General features: G+C 45.4%; 1 protein-coding gene across 3 annotated transcripts in view; it reads left to right on the top strand.

Annotated features, from left to right (window-relative positions):
- Positions 1–15774, top strand: part of PHF2 (PHD finger protein 2) — a 361868-nt gene that overhangs the window by 194353 nt on the left and 151741 nt on the right. For all 3 annotated transcript variants that reach the window (XM_075321276.1, XM_075321279.1, XM_075321278.1), the window contains exon 3: positions 12562–12676. In XM_075321276.1, the coding sequence (XP_075177391.1) occupies positions 12562–12676 (115 nt within the window). The remainder of the gene's footprint in view (positions 1–12561; positions 12677–15774) is intronic.

The following is a 15774-nucleotide window of genomic DNA, read 5'->3' as shown; positions in this document are numbered from 1 at the left end:
TGTTTACAAAGCTGATATGTGACCTCTGCAGCCAATCTGTGGCCTCTGAGGTCACTTGGCACACTGTCAGCATCATGGCTCCCATTGGCTGAATAACAATGCCAGTGACATCTTGGTCTAGAAGTTTTCATAAGCTACAGTGCAATATTGCATTTCAGTTTTACGGGTTTTCCATGACTTTGTTTTTGTTTTGTTTTTTAAAGCGCAATCACTCTTCACAAAATTTTAGTTGCAGAAAGGAATAACACAGGTTTTTTTTTTTTTATTTCATCTCTCCAATGTGGAGATATTCAGTAAAATATATCTGGCACCTAATGAGTTAAGTCCAAGTGGGAGTTATCAGATAGTTTTCACTGGAGGTGTGTACTTTTGCCTCCTATATGACACTGACCAATCAGAAGAAGGCAGCAACATAGAAGTGCAGAAGGTGATGATGACATCAGGCCCTGGCAGCCGGAGTGCAGCCTTAATATGCCCAGAAGGTATATATTACACAGCACGCAGGGCAGGACCTAGTAACTTAACATTTCCAGAACTTCTGTGCTGTGTAATATATCTTCATTGCATAGTGAGCACTGATTAAAGGTGCTCTTGCGAGTATTGTACCCCTCCAGTGTTTTCCCGTAGAGCTCAGTAACATCTTGCAGTGCCTGGTATTACAGCTCAGCTCCATTTACTTGAATAGGGTTGACTTTCAGAGAAATGTACAGAGCTGTACCTAGAAAACAATTCGGGGACACTCTCCAAAAAAACACAATGGTGCCTTAAATTAGCTAATTAGTGGTAGGTTCCAGAAGTCAGAACCCCCATTGATCTAATAATGATGGCCTTTCAGCTAATAAAATGGGTTCTTCACAAATTTTACACTTCAAAGGAACCTGTCACAATGAACCTTCAGTCCAATCAATAGCAAGCATGGTATAGAGAAGGAGAAGCCGAGCAGAATGATATATAGTTGTGATGGTGGAATATGGGGGGTTGTGTATCGTTTTGTGTAGGTTCATATTTTAGGCATGGTGCTCTGTACATTCTGTGTACATTAAGTTAGTTTAAACACCCCCTGACGGGCTTTTGTCCCTAAGTCTGGGGGAGGGGAGCCTGGGATCCACCAAACTCTCTGCTTACCTGGGAGATTGTTCAGTCTGTCTGAGAATTTACAAGAAAGAAGCAGGAAGATTCATCCTCTAGGGGAGAAGCTGAGGCTTCCCAGAGAGACCTGGACATTTATCGCTTACCGGACTATATCAGTGTTTCTGGACTACTTTACCCTCTGTGTGGTGAAGTATTTTATGGATCTTCTGTTTTGCTTGGAATAAATGTTCTTTGGATTCTTCACCCATCTCTCGCTCTGTTGATTGTGTGATATCGGAGAAGTACCCCATCTCAACTGGCGGCAGCGGTGGGATCAATAGAGCACAGCCCAATGGAGATCCAGCCACAGAGTGAGTACAGACACTGGACCACATTCAGTCTACAGGAGAGAGCCAGAGATCTGGGCCTGAACCACCAGAGACCGAGTAAAGAGGCCTTAATTGATCTACTAGTGGGTGCGAGCCAGTCCACCTCCTCCCCGATGTCTGACAGACAAGCACTGGAGACTGGGATCCCTGCACCAAAAAAACAGTGGTTGGTGTGGTATGAAGAAGCGATGGCGGTTCTGGGCCCAGGTGATTCTCAGGAGTATAATGAGGAGGCTGCTCGCCGAGCACAGAGGAGACAAGAAGCAATGGAGTCTGGCAGAGGAGTGATGTGAGTTGGAGTGTAAATCAAGCGATCCGGGAGCCTGTACGGATCACCCGGGCAGACTTCAAGCCATTGGATGAGGCTTCCGCAGATGTGGAGGGGTTCTTCAAGGACTATGAGCAGCAGTGTGCGGTGATGGAGGTTCCCCACTCTGGCTGGAGGCGTTTGTCACTGGGACTCCTGAACGGAGCCTGGCAGAGGCTTATCGCACCATTGACTCACAGCAGAACCGGGATTACAACATTGTAAAGCGGACTGTCCTGGATTACCATGCCATCACCCCAGACTCACATAGGGCAAAGTTCCGACACCTCCCATGCACCACAGGGGGATCGTTTAGGATGTATGCCCATAAGATGTCCCCGGCATGTTGTAGATGGCTGAAAGTGGAAGACGCCTTCACTGTGGAAGACGTTATGCAGGTATTTCTTATACAACAATTTATTTACAAGTGTCCCTCACAAATACAGGAGTGCGTCAGAGAACGCACGCCGTGCACCTTGGATAGAGCTGCAGCCCTGGCTGATGAGGCCCTTACTATCCAACCGCAATGGAGGAGGCTTCTGGACAATAAACCACAGTCTGCTCCTGCACCCCCGGCCCTCTCCAGTTATATCTGCCCCTCCACGCAGCTACAGACCGATGACAACCATAGCTCACAATCCTGGGCCCCAACACCACGCCCTGGGGGAACACAGAGAGGAGATGTTATGGGTGCGGGAAACCTGGACACCTGTAATCCAGTTGTCCTGCAAGGACTCGGAGGGAGCCCCACGCACCTCCATCTCATCCGGTGCATTTTGTGCATTCCATCCCGCCCGAGGAAGAGGTACCACAACCTCCACTGGAGTGTACCGCTGACCCCTGCACCATAGATGCCCCTGTTGGAGTGTACCGCTGACCCCTGCACCATAGATGCCCTGGTTGGAGTGTACCGCTGACCCCTGCACCATAGATGCCCCTGTTGGAGTGTACCGCTGACCCCTGCACCATAGATGCCCCTGTTGGAGTGTACCGCTGACCCCTGCACCATAGATGCCCCTGTTGGAGCGTACCGCTGACCCCTGCACCATAGATGCCCCTGTTGGAGTGTACCGCTGACCCCTGCACCATAGATGCCACTGTTGGAGTGTATGGCCTTCGGCCTTTGTCACCAGGTTCTCCTCCTGTCTTCTCCAGAATGCACATTAGAAGGAGTCGTAACAAAGAGGAGATGTTATCGATGTGGGCAGCCGGGGCATTTGCTGGTCGATTGAGGAATGACCTTGCACTAAATCGACCTGTTCGTTCTCTACAGCCAAATACAACGGGGGGGAAGAGTTCTCACCCCTTCAAGTGGACTTGCCCAATGACTCAGACACTCAAGGTCGGCCACTAGGGGTTTATGGGGGGCGAGTTCTTCTTACCATCAAAGTAAGCACTTACAGGAGGTTGTGATGGATGGACAGAGAGTCATTGGATTTTGTGACTCCGGGGTACTTCTCACAATAGCTGATCCCCGGGTGGTTCGGTCAGAGTCGATACATCATGGACCAGGGATTGTTATTGAATTGGCTGGAGGACAAAGGAGGAATATCCCAAAGGCGACTTTAGATCTGGACTTTGGCTTTGGGGTCAAGAAATGTGTGGTTGGGGCGATGAGCGGCTGCCTGCAGATATTCTCTTAGGAAATGATGTGGGAGATCTACAATGTCGATTTGTGGGTGCAGGAAACACAGTTTGAGTGAAGGAGGACACAAAGGGAAGCTTGTCCTTCCAACCCTACTGCTGTACAAGGGAGTATACACAGCTGAGCAACATGGACTTAAGTGAGGTGTCCAGAGGTCTGTGTAGAGCTCATGGTGCACTCCTTATTAAGGAGGGAGAGGTTGTGATGGTGGAACATGCGGGGTTGTGTATCATTTTGTGTAGGTTTGTATTTTAGGCGTGGTGCTCTGTCCATTCTGTGTACATTGTCCTGTTAAGCTAGGTTAATCACCCCCTGCAGTGCTTCTGTCCAAAAGTCTGGAGGAGGAGTCCTGGAATCCACCAAACTCTCTGCTACCTTGGGGACTATTCAGTCTGTCTGAGAACTACAAGAATGAAGCAGGAAGATTCATCCTCTGGGGGAGAAGCGGAGGCTCCCCAGAGATACCTGGACATTTATCGCTTACTGGACTGTACCCATGCTCCTGGACGATTTTACCCTGTGTGGTGAATTATTTTATGGACTGTCTGATTTGCTTGGAATAAACGTTCTTTGTATTGTCACTCATTTCTTGCTCTGTTGATTGTGTGATACCTGAGAAGGACCCCGTGACAATAGGATTGTGGGAAAAGAGTCCGTATGACTTGCATTTCATTCATTGAAATCCCTAGACTCTGTGTGTAAGAGTCCAGTGGGCGGTCCTACTAGTGATTGACATCTTATTTGCATGCACATATCATCAGCACTGAAATGACGATGGCGAATGAAGATCTTGATGTAATAAGTGAATATTTTATTTTGAAAAGCTCTAACGTTTTGACCAACTGTGGTCTTCATCAAGGACATGTGTGAGTCCCTGGCCAGCACACGGCCAGCACACGGCCAGCACACGGCCAGCACACGGCCAGCACACGGCCAGCACACGGCCAGCACACGGCCAGCACACAGCCAGCAGCACACGGCCAGCACACGGCCAGCACACGGCCACATCTACCTCACCAACTTCTCTACAGAACACATATTCTTTGTAAAAACCGTTGTTGGTTGAAATGTTGGAATTTTTCTTGCTGGATAAAAATAAAATATTCACTTGTTGCATCAAGAGCTTCATTCTCCAGGGTCATATTGGTGCTGAGGTTTTTGTCCCCAATAAGTCAGGACTGCTGTCCCGTCCTCGAGCGCGTACACTTCAGGAGTGCCGCTCCTTCCTGCAAAATATTTGCATGCACAGTCATAAGGTACGACTGTCAATCGCTGATACTCGTAGCTAGTGATGAGCGGGCACTACCATGCTCGGGTGCTCAGTACTGGTAACTAGTGATGAGCAGGCACTACCATGCTCGGGTGCTCAGTACTGGTAACTAGTGATGAGCGGGCACTACCATGCTCGGGTGCTCAGTACTGGTAACTAGTGATGAGCGGGCACTACCATGCTCGGGGGCTCAGTACTGGTAACTAGTGATGAGCGGGCACTACCATGCTCGGGTGCTCAGTACTGGTAACTAGTGATGAGCGGGCACTACCATGCTCGGGGGCTCAGTACTGGTAACTAGTGATGAGCGGGCACTACCATGCTCGGGGGCTCAGTACTGGTAACTAGTGATGAGCGGGCACTACCATGCTCGGGTGCTCAGTACTGGTAACTAGTGATGAGCGGGCACTACCATGCTCGGGGGCTCAGTACTGGTAACTAGTGATGAGCGGGCACTACCATGCTCAGGTGCTCAGTACTGGTAACTAGTGATGAGCGGACACTACCATGCTCGGGTGCTCTGTACTGGTAACTAGTGATGAGCGGACACTACCATGCTCAGGTGCTCAGTACTGGTAACTAGTGATGAGCGGGCACTACCATGCTCAGGTGCTCAGTACTGGTAACTAGTGATGAGCGGGCACTACCATGCTCGGGTGCTCAGTACTGGTAACTAGTGATGAGCGGATACTACCATGCTCGGGTGCTCAGTACTGGTAACTAGTGATGAGCGGGCGCTACCATGCTCGGGTGCTCAGTACTGGTAACTAGTGATGAGCGGGCACTACCATGCTCAGGTGCTCAGTACTGGTAACTAGTGATGAGCGGGCACTACCATGCTCGGGTGCTCAGTACTGGTAACTAGTGATGAGCGGGCACTACCATGCTCGGGTGCTCAGTACTGGTAACTAGTGATGAGCGGGCACCACCATACTCGGGAGCTCAGTACTGGTAACTAGTTAAGAGTACTGAGCACCTGAGCATGGTAGTGCCCACTCATCACTAGTTACCAGTACTGAGCACCCGAGCATGGTAGTGGCCACTCATCACTAGTTACGAGTACAGAGCACCTGAGCATGGTAGTGCCCGCTCATCACTAGTTACCAATACCGAGCACCCGAGCATGGTAGTGCCCGCTCATCACTAGTTACCAGTACTGAGCACCCGAGCATGTGAGTGCCCTCTCATCACTAGTTACCAGTACTGAGCACCCGAGCATGGTAGTGCCCACTCATCACTAGTTACGAGTACAGAGCACCTGAGCATGGTAGTGCCCGCTCATCACTAGTTACCAATACCGAGCACCCGAGCATGGTAGTGCCCGCTCATCACTAGTTACCAGTACTGAGCACCCGAGCATGGTAGTGCCCACTCATCACTAGTTACCAGTACTGAGCACCCGAGCATGGTAGTGCCCACTCATCACTAGTTACGAGTACAGAGCACCTGAGCATGGTAGTGCTCGATCATCACTAGTTACCAGTATTGAGCACCTGAGCATGGTAGTGCCTGTTCATCACTAGTTACGAGTACTGAGCACCTGAGCATGGTAGTGCCCGCTCATCACACTGAGCACCTGAGCACCCGAGCATGGTAGTGTTCGCTCATCACTAGTTACCAGTACTGAGCACCTGAGCATGGTAGTGCCCGCTCATCACTAGTTACCAGTACTGAGCACCCGAGCAAGGTAGTTTCCGCTCATCACTAGTAACGAGTACTGAGCATGGTAGTGCCCACTCATCACTTGTTACGAGTACTGAGCACTCGAGCATGGTAGTGCCCGCTCATCACTAGTTACCAGTACTGAGCACCTGAGCATGGTAGTGCCCGCTCATCACTAGTTACCAGTACTGAGCACCCGAGCATGGTAGTGCCCGCTCATCACTAGTTACCAGTACTGAGCACCCGAGCATGGTAGTGCCCGCTCATCACTAGTTACCAGTACTGAGCACCCGAGCATGGTAGTGCCCGCTCATCACTAGTTACCAGTACTGAGCACCCGAGCATGGTAGTGCCCACTCATCACTAGCTATCAGTACTGAGCACCCGAGCATGGTAGTGCCCACTCATCACTAGCTATCAGTACTGAGCACCCGAGCATGGTAGTGCCCGCTCATCACTAGATACCAGTACTGAGCACCCGAGCATGGTAGTGCCCGCTCATCACTATAAAATACTCTTTAGATAAGGAGTTGACATCACTAGACAACCCCTTTTAAAGTCAGCGATTCTTTTATTAGCTGATTATCTTCTTTGTAGTCCCTGGGACCCCGGGTGATTGTTCTTTTTTTGCAGAACCTAAAAGATAATTTGCTATTTGGAGAATACATCTTGACGCATTCTCTGCCAGAGGAGGTCTGATAAATACTGATCCCGAGGCTCCCGTATTTGACGTGCCGGTGTCCTGGTAATGAAGCCATTGCTTTGTCTTGTATTTTCCGGCTTTGCTTTGTCGCGCCCCTGTATAGGTCTGCTTTGTCTGGCGGTATTATCCGGATCCCCGACATCACCTCTACTTGTTGATTTCCATTCGGTTTCTCGGGCGTCGTTCTCTCTGACATTGTTTGATCTGTTATTTTTCCTCGTGCTCCTGTTTATTTGATGTTTCGTCCTCTTTGTGTTTTCTTGTATTATCCGGTTACTCTTGTTTTTTTTATATGTATTTTTGTTTGAACGTTTTGTAAATAAAGCGATTTCTAGATATATAACGTTTTCATAGATTACAATGACATTGTGTTTTGTATTGTATTTAGCAGATATTGCAGTGATATCGCTCGTCATTGGGGTCTTTTTGGATAACCCTTTAATTGGCCCCTGGGGGCCACCACTTGCTCTACGGGCTGCCCTCTTGTGATATATACATAGCCCTTACTGACGGTCTTGCCTGGAGCTTGTGAAAGTCTATTGCATTTATATTTTTTTCTGAGGTTTAGAATATTACACAAAGGAGTAAATTCACAGCTGAATACAGATAAAGCCGATCACGTGCAGCGACCGGATACAGCGGCACCGGAGAGGTCACTGGTGATAATATAATAGGGGGATGATTGGGGTCCAGAAAGAGCCTGGAAGAGCTCAGGTTCCTTTACATGTAATGAGCGGTGACATTGACCGTTGGTAGATTAATCGCTTGCTTAGTCGGGTGCACAATGTGCATGGAGTGATCTGTAAGAGATCGGTGAATGGAGGCCGCCATTACTCTCGGCAGCACAAGTTCTGTTTGCATTGGGTGATATGCTGCCGAGAACGATCATCTTTTGTATAACACAGAAGATCATTTCATCAGGTGGACGAGGGTTTCGCTCATTCATAGGGTGGTCGGCAGCCTGTCGATCTGATTAGTAATGTGTACGGGGGCCTCCTGATTGTCCCCCGATAATGTGTCGGGGGACATACATTTCAGGCATTTAGAATTCGGTCACTCAGGGACTATGGGGATAGCGGGAAACCGGGGCCCCAAAGTTGATCCTCAGACTAGGGACCTTGTGCTGTTCGTATTCTCAGAGATACCCCTAATGGTGGGGGATATCCGAGTCTCCTTCCTAACCCTACTCCTGACCATCCCTGATATTATACCCCCTTCCCTCCCCCAGGCGCAGCCGGGGCAGGAGTGTAATTTAACATACAGAAATAGACAACAGGGGAAAACAAAATTCTGTCACATGGCACGCACATGCTGAGGTATAAGACTATTAGAATTAGGAGGAAAACAAGAGCTGGGAGGAAACAAAACAATGGGTAAACTCCACAACACCACCAAACACAGGTTACTCTCTCCAGCACAACACCACAGCAAAAACTATAGTCGGCGTGGGTGGAGAAGATCAGATGTGATTGGCTTCCTTACAACATGTGATCCCTGAAGTCTAACAAGCAGGCTAGCAGAGCTAACTCTTGCTAGCCTTTCTATCAATTAGCACACAGCTGGTCGATGCCAGAGTCTGCCTGTGTAAATGAAACTATTGGAAGGAGTGTCAGAATCTGCAATGTGAACAGAGTCTCATGCCGCCATGACAGTTGGCGACTGTTGTGTAAAACTCCGTGTGACACCCATTCCTTATAAGCCCCCGCCTGAGTCTCTGGAGCTCGGAGTCCAGCCATTCTTGTGTTGGGGGACTCCTTTATTTGGCAATCTTTCCCTCGTCTTGCAAACATGACTTTGGAAAATAAAGCAAACAAATAAAGCTTAGTCAGAAGGATGAGGCTGCAGCCTAGTAAAGAAGACCTTTATCAGCACAGGAGAAATTACAGGGGTTTCCCAATTTCACAAAACCCTCCTGTCCCCCAGCTTCAGTTTGTTTTAACAAAGCTGAAACTGTGCTTTACTCACCCTCCCCGGGTCCAGCACGGAGTCCTTGTCGCTATTGAGGTCAGGGTGGGATTTTTATCTCTTGGTGGAATGAGCTCTTTGCTGCTGATTATATGAGATAAGACATAGCTAGACCTGGATTTTTATACTATATTTAGTTATTATAAATAGTGATGGGTGAATAGTAACTATTTGTGTTCGGATTATTTGTAACGAATCACAAAGTTCTATTCCGGCATTCGTCACAAATAATGAACCTAACACAGGTCAGTGGGGAAGTGCGGACCTGAGCATTTTTTTGCTTTGACAAATACTGGAATAGTCCTCGGTATTCGGTAACCATTATCCAAACACGAGTAGTTGCCCATCACTAATTATAAACCATTATCTATTCTTTTACCACCCAGCTTCATACTTCAATAATCCTCTATTAAAGGGGTTTTCCACTGCTTTTTCACCCTCTTATCATAGCTCTTCCATACAATACCTTTTGATATATATTTGTATTGGATGTATGGCTTCTATGAGCGCATCTCAGCAGGGACCATATAGTACCGGACTGTTATGCAGATCCTTCTTCCTCTTCTGTTATGTCTGACACTTCCTTTTCTGGCACAGAAATAAGACAACATGAAAGGAAGTTGTCACTGGGCTCCTGACAGAAGAATGACAGCTGCCTGAGCATGCCTCCTGAAGACACAATCAGTCTGCCTCACTGCCGCACACAAGCTGAACCTACAGTTTCATTCAGCAGTAACAGCAGGGACCGACACCTTTGCTAGTGAACTGCTGTGACATGCATTTCAAAAGCAAAGGGTTTCGGTAATCCGATCACTGACCTGGACAGCTGAAAAGTGCTAAAATTTGCTAAAGAAAAACAGTGGCAAAGCTGTACTGGCCATCTAGCAATTGCCAGATGGGCTGGTACCTTTCCTGGGCTGTTCTGACACTTGGTATTTCCCAATATCTTCAGCAGCACAGGGTGGAGAATGGAGGGGGCGTGCTAGGTGCTGGCAAACAGGCTGCAGCAATGCATGATGGAACTTGTAGTATTAGCACACAGTAAGCCTGGAGAGAGGAAGTGATGGACATAAACATCAGAGCTGTAGCTGCAGACACAAAATGATGCAATCTACACGATAAAAGGTGTATATTACTGTAATAAGAGTATGGATGTACTTAGTGGCACATAATAGCACAATTGATGAATAAAAAAAAAAATTAAAAGATTTAGGGATGTGAATAACTGAAGTTTTTTTTTTTTTGCCATGAGATATTTTTTGCCTATCATAGCAGACATGAGTGGGGTGAGATGATCAGCTTTAGAAAAAAAAAAACAAACCCCACAGCATGAATTTGCGATACTCTGTCGGGAGAGGTGCGTGTCACGTGTCTTTATGTGGCTGTGATAGGAGTTGAGGCAAGACACGGATTTTGTTACCATGAGAAATTCCAATAACAAAATTCTTGAAAATGTAAGGATGGAGCCAAGTTTTTCTTATAAATTTTTATTTTTTGGTAGTTTTTTTTATAGTTTTTTTTTTTTTTGCTCTGATTCACAGTAATGTAATCAGGTTTGCTGGTTTCTGGTAGCGTGGGTCGAGATTGATGTATTTTGTGTAGTAGTGGCCGTAGCCCTAAATCGCTTCTTAGCCACCTGAACAAACTAGAAGAGCTATAAATCATGGAGGACACAGCCCCTTCCCGGCCAGAAAGAACGTGGCAGAAATCTGGAGCCGAGGCCACAGAGACGAGTGGACAGATCAGTGGCCGATCGTCAGAGGGATCAGTCATCACTGAAGATGTGGCATTGTGACATAATAAATGGCTACCTCTGTACAATTATTGAAGGAATATGATACATGCGAGAATAGACAATCACATGTGCGGGCAACCCTTGTATGAGAACTTTCTGCTAGACCACGTCTGTTACGTGGTACTTAGTGGATCACACAGGAGCGCGGCAGGACTGAGACCGCAAGAAGAGCATTTCTTCAGCCGTTTAGAGAGGAGCTGTCCTCCCGTCAGAAGTGGGCCGTTTCTGATCTTATTTCATTCCCGCTTCTCCCAGTTATGCCTTTGTTTTTTGTTTTTCAATCCTCCTGTGCTGTTCCAGAGATCTGGGCCTTTTTATTCAGAGCTATATTATTATTTTTTTTTTTTTTTTCAGCATAGAGGCATGGCGTACAGTGTAATTATACTGAGCAGCCGAAAGACGCGCCCCCGAGGATCCTATAAAGACCATAAAAATTAACACTAAGTAAAAATGCCCATATCTCGGGAAACCTTATGGCAGATTTAAAGAAAAAAGGCTTTTTTTAGGTAAATTACCACAAGAATAAAAAAGAAAGTGCAAAAACTGTCCACTTCTGACCTGGTGACCGCTGTATTTTCCAAGGTGAAATTGTACCTTAGAGTATATGATAAATGTGTAATATATGCAGGTTTCAGAGATGCCTGTATCCAGAAGGAAGGCGGCGGCTGCATGTGGCCCTGCATGTGTGCAGCCCCCTCTAGTCACTAATATCGCTTGTCTGTTTCTGTAGCTCCCATAGAAGTCAATGGAGATGACCACAGACACATATACAGCCTCCTCTCCTTTAATTCTGTGCATGGATGTGGCTGCCACCTTAAATGTTATCAATGGGGAAGGGGACAACGGTGGGTTTCACATTCTTCAAACATTTATGGCCGATCGAAGTAGCTACGTTTTTGGCGCTTTTACCCCTTCTTCTTGGGGTAAATTCCCATCCAGCTGGGGTTCAGGTAAACACCCTGGGATCGAGACTTCCAGAAATATTCAATGAATGTCAACCCAACTTGTTGCTCATGTGATGTGAATGGGGCCCCCGGCTGCACCCCGACATGACGCAATCCGGCCTCCGGCTGTAGCTTTCTCCACTTTCTCCTTTTTCTCTGTTGAACTACACAGTTGTATGGGGGAGTCAGGCGAGATGACGATCAGCTCAGTGAACGTCCGGCCAGCAGCGATCTTGTGTATGGCTTCCCAAAAAGTAATTGTCTTTGTTTTAGCAGAAAGAAAAAAAATGACTTCTCTCCAAACCCCCAGCCCTCGGCTAGGTGCAGGTCTGTACGTGGATGGGATGGTGGTCAGTCGCAGACACGTGTAACGTCCTCCATTAATTAGAGTTTCAGCATCTGCCCTCCGTTGACTTTGTACGTTACATTTAATGACTCCGTTTAATTTTAACGCTTCCTCTAAACTTCTGTGATTTGATTTGGGAAAAGGCCATTATTCCTGCATTGGATAATATGTAAATTTCGGCACTAACAGTAAATGGGGCGTCATATCCTGCATCACATTTCCATTTGCTGCCATGTTTTCCCAGGAAGGCGGGTGGGATGAGATTATTTGGATTCTGTGCAGTGCTGATGTGGTATCTACCACAAGTGACCGCTGCAGGCAGTCGTCAATACACTGCAGAGATCGCCTTGTGAAGGTCCAGGGCTCGTGAAGCGCAGTAATCCCTGAGCCAGTTCTTATTAATTGATGCAGAGTTGGGCAAATCTGTGATTTAATTTTTTTTTTCTCTTTCTGGTTTCTTCTAGTAAAAAAGAAAAGAAATTGGCACAAGCACGACACGGGCCAGGCCACGGACGTGAAGCCGGTGCAGAACGGCAGCCAGGTGTTCATTAAAGAGCTCCGGAGCCGAACCTTCCCAAGGTAAAGGCCCCTCGGGGGTACAGCTTTAGGAAAAACACTTATTAGCCTCATGGTTATCACTTCAAAGAAATAAAATAAATATTCTCAATGGGCACTGTGGAGTAATACAAAAAAAATAACAATCCTATACTTCGCTCTGCACTTGCTGCTGTATCCCCGCCGGTCTTCGGCATCAACATCCGGTGAGATGTCATGTGACCGCTGCAGCTGATCAATAGCCTGCAGGTGAAAATGGGACAGCGCGATTTCAAGCGCCACAGTGGAGAATGCGCCTATCCTACCACCATCGGACAGGAGAGCTGATGGTTGCCATGGTAGCACAGGGTCATGTGATGACTCATGTCTCCATCATACCATAGTTCCTGTTACAGCCGACAGAGCGGCGGCTATAACAGGAACGCAGCATTTCTGCTCCTCTCCTAGGGGGACTAGTGACATAAAAAAAAGTTTTAAAACATTAAAAAAATAAAAAAAAACCCTGAAAGATCAAATCACCCCCTATTTGCCCCATTGAGAATTAAAGGGTTAAAAAAAATACACACATTTGTTATCGCCATGTTCAGAAATGCCCGATCTACAGCGTAGCGGCAAAAAAAATATCCAAACACCAAAATTATGTTTTTTAACCGTTACAAATTTTGCGCTAAATGCAATAACAGATGATCAAAACATAGGATCTGCGCAAAAAATGGTACCATTAAGAGCGTCAGGTCGAGACACAAAAAATAAAGCATCACTGAGGCCCATATTCCAAAAAATGAGAACGCTGCTAGTGGCGGAAAATGGCGTGAAAAGTGCGCCACTTTTTTTGGAGAAATTTCTGAAATTTTTCTTTTTAACCCCTTAGATAAAAGTAAACCTATACATGTTTGGTGTCTACGAACTCGTACTTATCTAAGGCATCATACTGCCAACTCAATATTACCATATAGTGAACACAATACCCCAATTTTTCCGCACTTGGAATTTTTTTTTCTGTTTTCCAGTACACTATATTGTGAAACTTTTATGGTATTATTTAACAACTCATCCCGCAAAAAAAAACAAGCCCTGATATGGCAAGATTGACAGAAAAATAGAAAAATTACGGCTCTTGGAAGAAGGAGAGCAAAAAACAAAGACAAAAAATGGAAAATCACCGGGGGGTGAAGGGGTTAAGGAGAAGATAATGGATTTATTTAATTGTGTAATTTGTGAAGGTGAAAGTTTCAAGAATAGTAAAATAATAAAATATTGATTGGTGAACTTCGCCGGTCAGATGGTGCGTGTGCCCACGGGGTCCCACGTGGACCTGGTACGGCTCCATCCAGGGAAGCGGAGCTCTGTGTTTATACCTCTTACATTATCGAGTCCTGAGCCTTCAGAGTCCACGACATCGAGAGCTGCGGCTCCTCTGCCCAGGGAGTAGCTTGTGCTATTATTACTATAGATATAAAGGAAGCGTGGCCTTCTATTAAAGGTGCCTGAGAGTAAAAAAAAAAACAAAAAAAGGAAAATACAAAAAACTATAACCAAAAATGTAACATGAAAGAATAGTCCCCGAGGTCTTCATAATACACTGAATTACTACAGTATTGCAGTGTATTTTATAGGTGAGCAAGTAATGTTCGATAGGTGGACCAATAAAAATAAGATAAGAAGCATTTAAAAGTTTTTTTTTTATTAATATATTCACGCCCTTATACCCTGAACGTAAATAGCTGAAAAAATGTAAGAAATAAAATAAATATATATATCTGGTACCGCTGTGTGCGCAATGGCCTGAAATAATAGTAAAATATAACATTATTTATCCCAGTTGGTAAACTGCAAAAAAAAATAAAAATTAAAATGCCAGAACTTTTTGTTGCACATTTCTCAATAATTGCAATAAAAAGTGATGAAAATGTTTTATAAACCCCATAGCTGGTATCAATAAAAACTACTTTGGTGCACAAACACACACACGCTCTCACAAGGCTCTATGGACAGAACAATTAAGAAAAAAGTACAGTTCTCAGAAAAATGGTGACACAAACGTAAACATTTTTTAACTACTAAAATACTGAAAAGCTATACAAGCCTGATGTTGCTGTGATCTGTGATTGCACCGACCTGGAGAATCATGTTACCAGGTCAAGTTTTTCTGCTCAACGAACATTGTAAAACTAAACCCCCCAAAAAACAATGAATTGCATTTTTCCACCATTTTTACTTGGTTTGGAATTTTTTGCCCCTGCTTTTTATTATGTTATACAATAATATTATTAATGTCATTCAAAACTAAAATTTGTCAAATATTTATGGCTCTGTAAAGGAGGAGAGAAGAAAAAAACAAACAAGCAAAGTGCAAAAAGAAAAAAAAAATCAACATATTATATAGCACGATGTACTTACAATTGCTCATTTTGCCCTTCTACCCAGTTAATTCTTCTCTTCTCCTTTAGGTCTACAACATCATGTGCTTAAAAACAGACTCGCTGAAGCCTTCTAAGCTCTGTGTAGAAACAGGAAGTCTCTTTCCCCTCCCCCAGAGTCATCATTAGAATTACAAAACTTGATCACATAAAACACTTTGATATTTCCCCCCATGAGTCATCATTAGAACTACAATGTGAGTAACTGCTTCACTTCTATCAAGAGTGGTGCACAAGCCGGATCCAGTCCCATAATGTAATTTCAATGAAAGTTGGCACTCAATATGGTGGAACAAATTGTGGTATTTTTATTATAAAGGACTGCAAGCACTTTATAAAATAAGTACGATTTGTTCCACCATTTTGAGGGCCAAGATTCATTGAAATTACATCATGGGTGAAATATAGATTCCATGTTTCTACCTAGAGCTTAATAGTATTCCACGAGTCTGTTTTTAGTCACATTATGTCATAGACCTAATGGAAAAGAGAAGAATTAACTGGGTAGAAGGGAAAATGAACACTTGTAAGTGCACAGTGCTGTATAATATGATGATTGCAATTTATTAAGAGGATAAATACTTTAATGGGAGCGTAGCTTTAAAGGTTTAATGAGATGACCTATCAATATGATCATGGGTTTTCATAACAGACCACCCCCAATTAGACAGAGCCCCATGTTCCCTGTATGAATGGAGTGAG

This window comes from Anomaloglossus baeobatrachus, chromosome 8 (genome assembly GCF_048569485.1).
Source record: "Anomaloglossus baeobatrachus isolate aAnoBae1 chromosome 8, aAnoBae1.hap1, whole genome shotgun sequence".
Classification (NCBI taxonomy): Eukaryota; Metazoa; Chordata; class Amphibia; order Anura; family Aromobatidae; genus Anomaloglossus; species Anomaloglossus baeobatrachus.
This window is presented reverse-complemented; position numbering and strand designations above follow the sequence as displayed.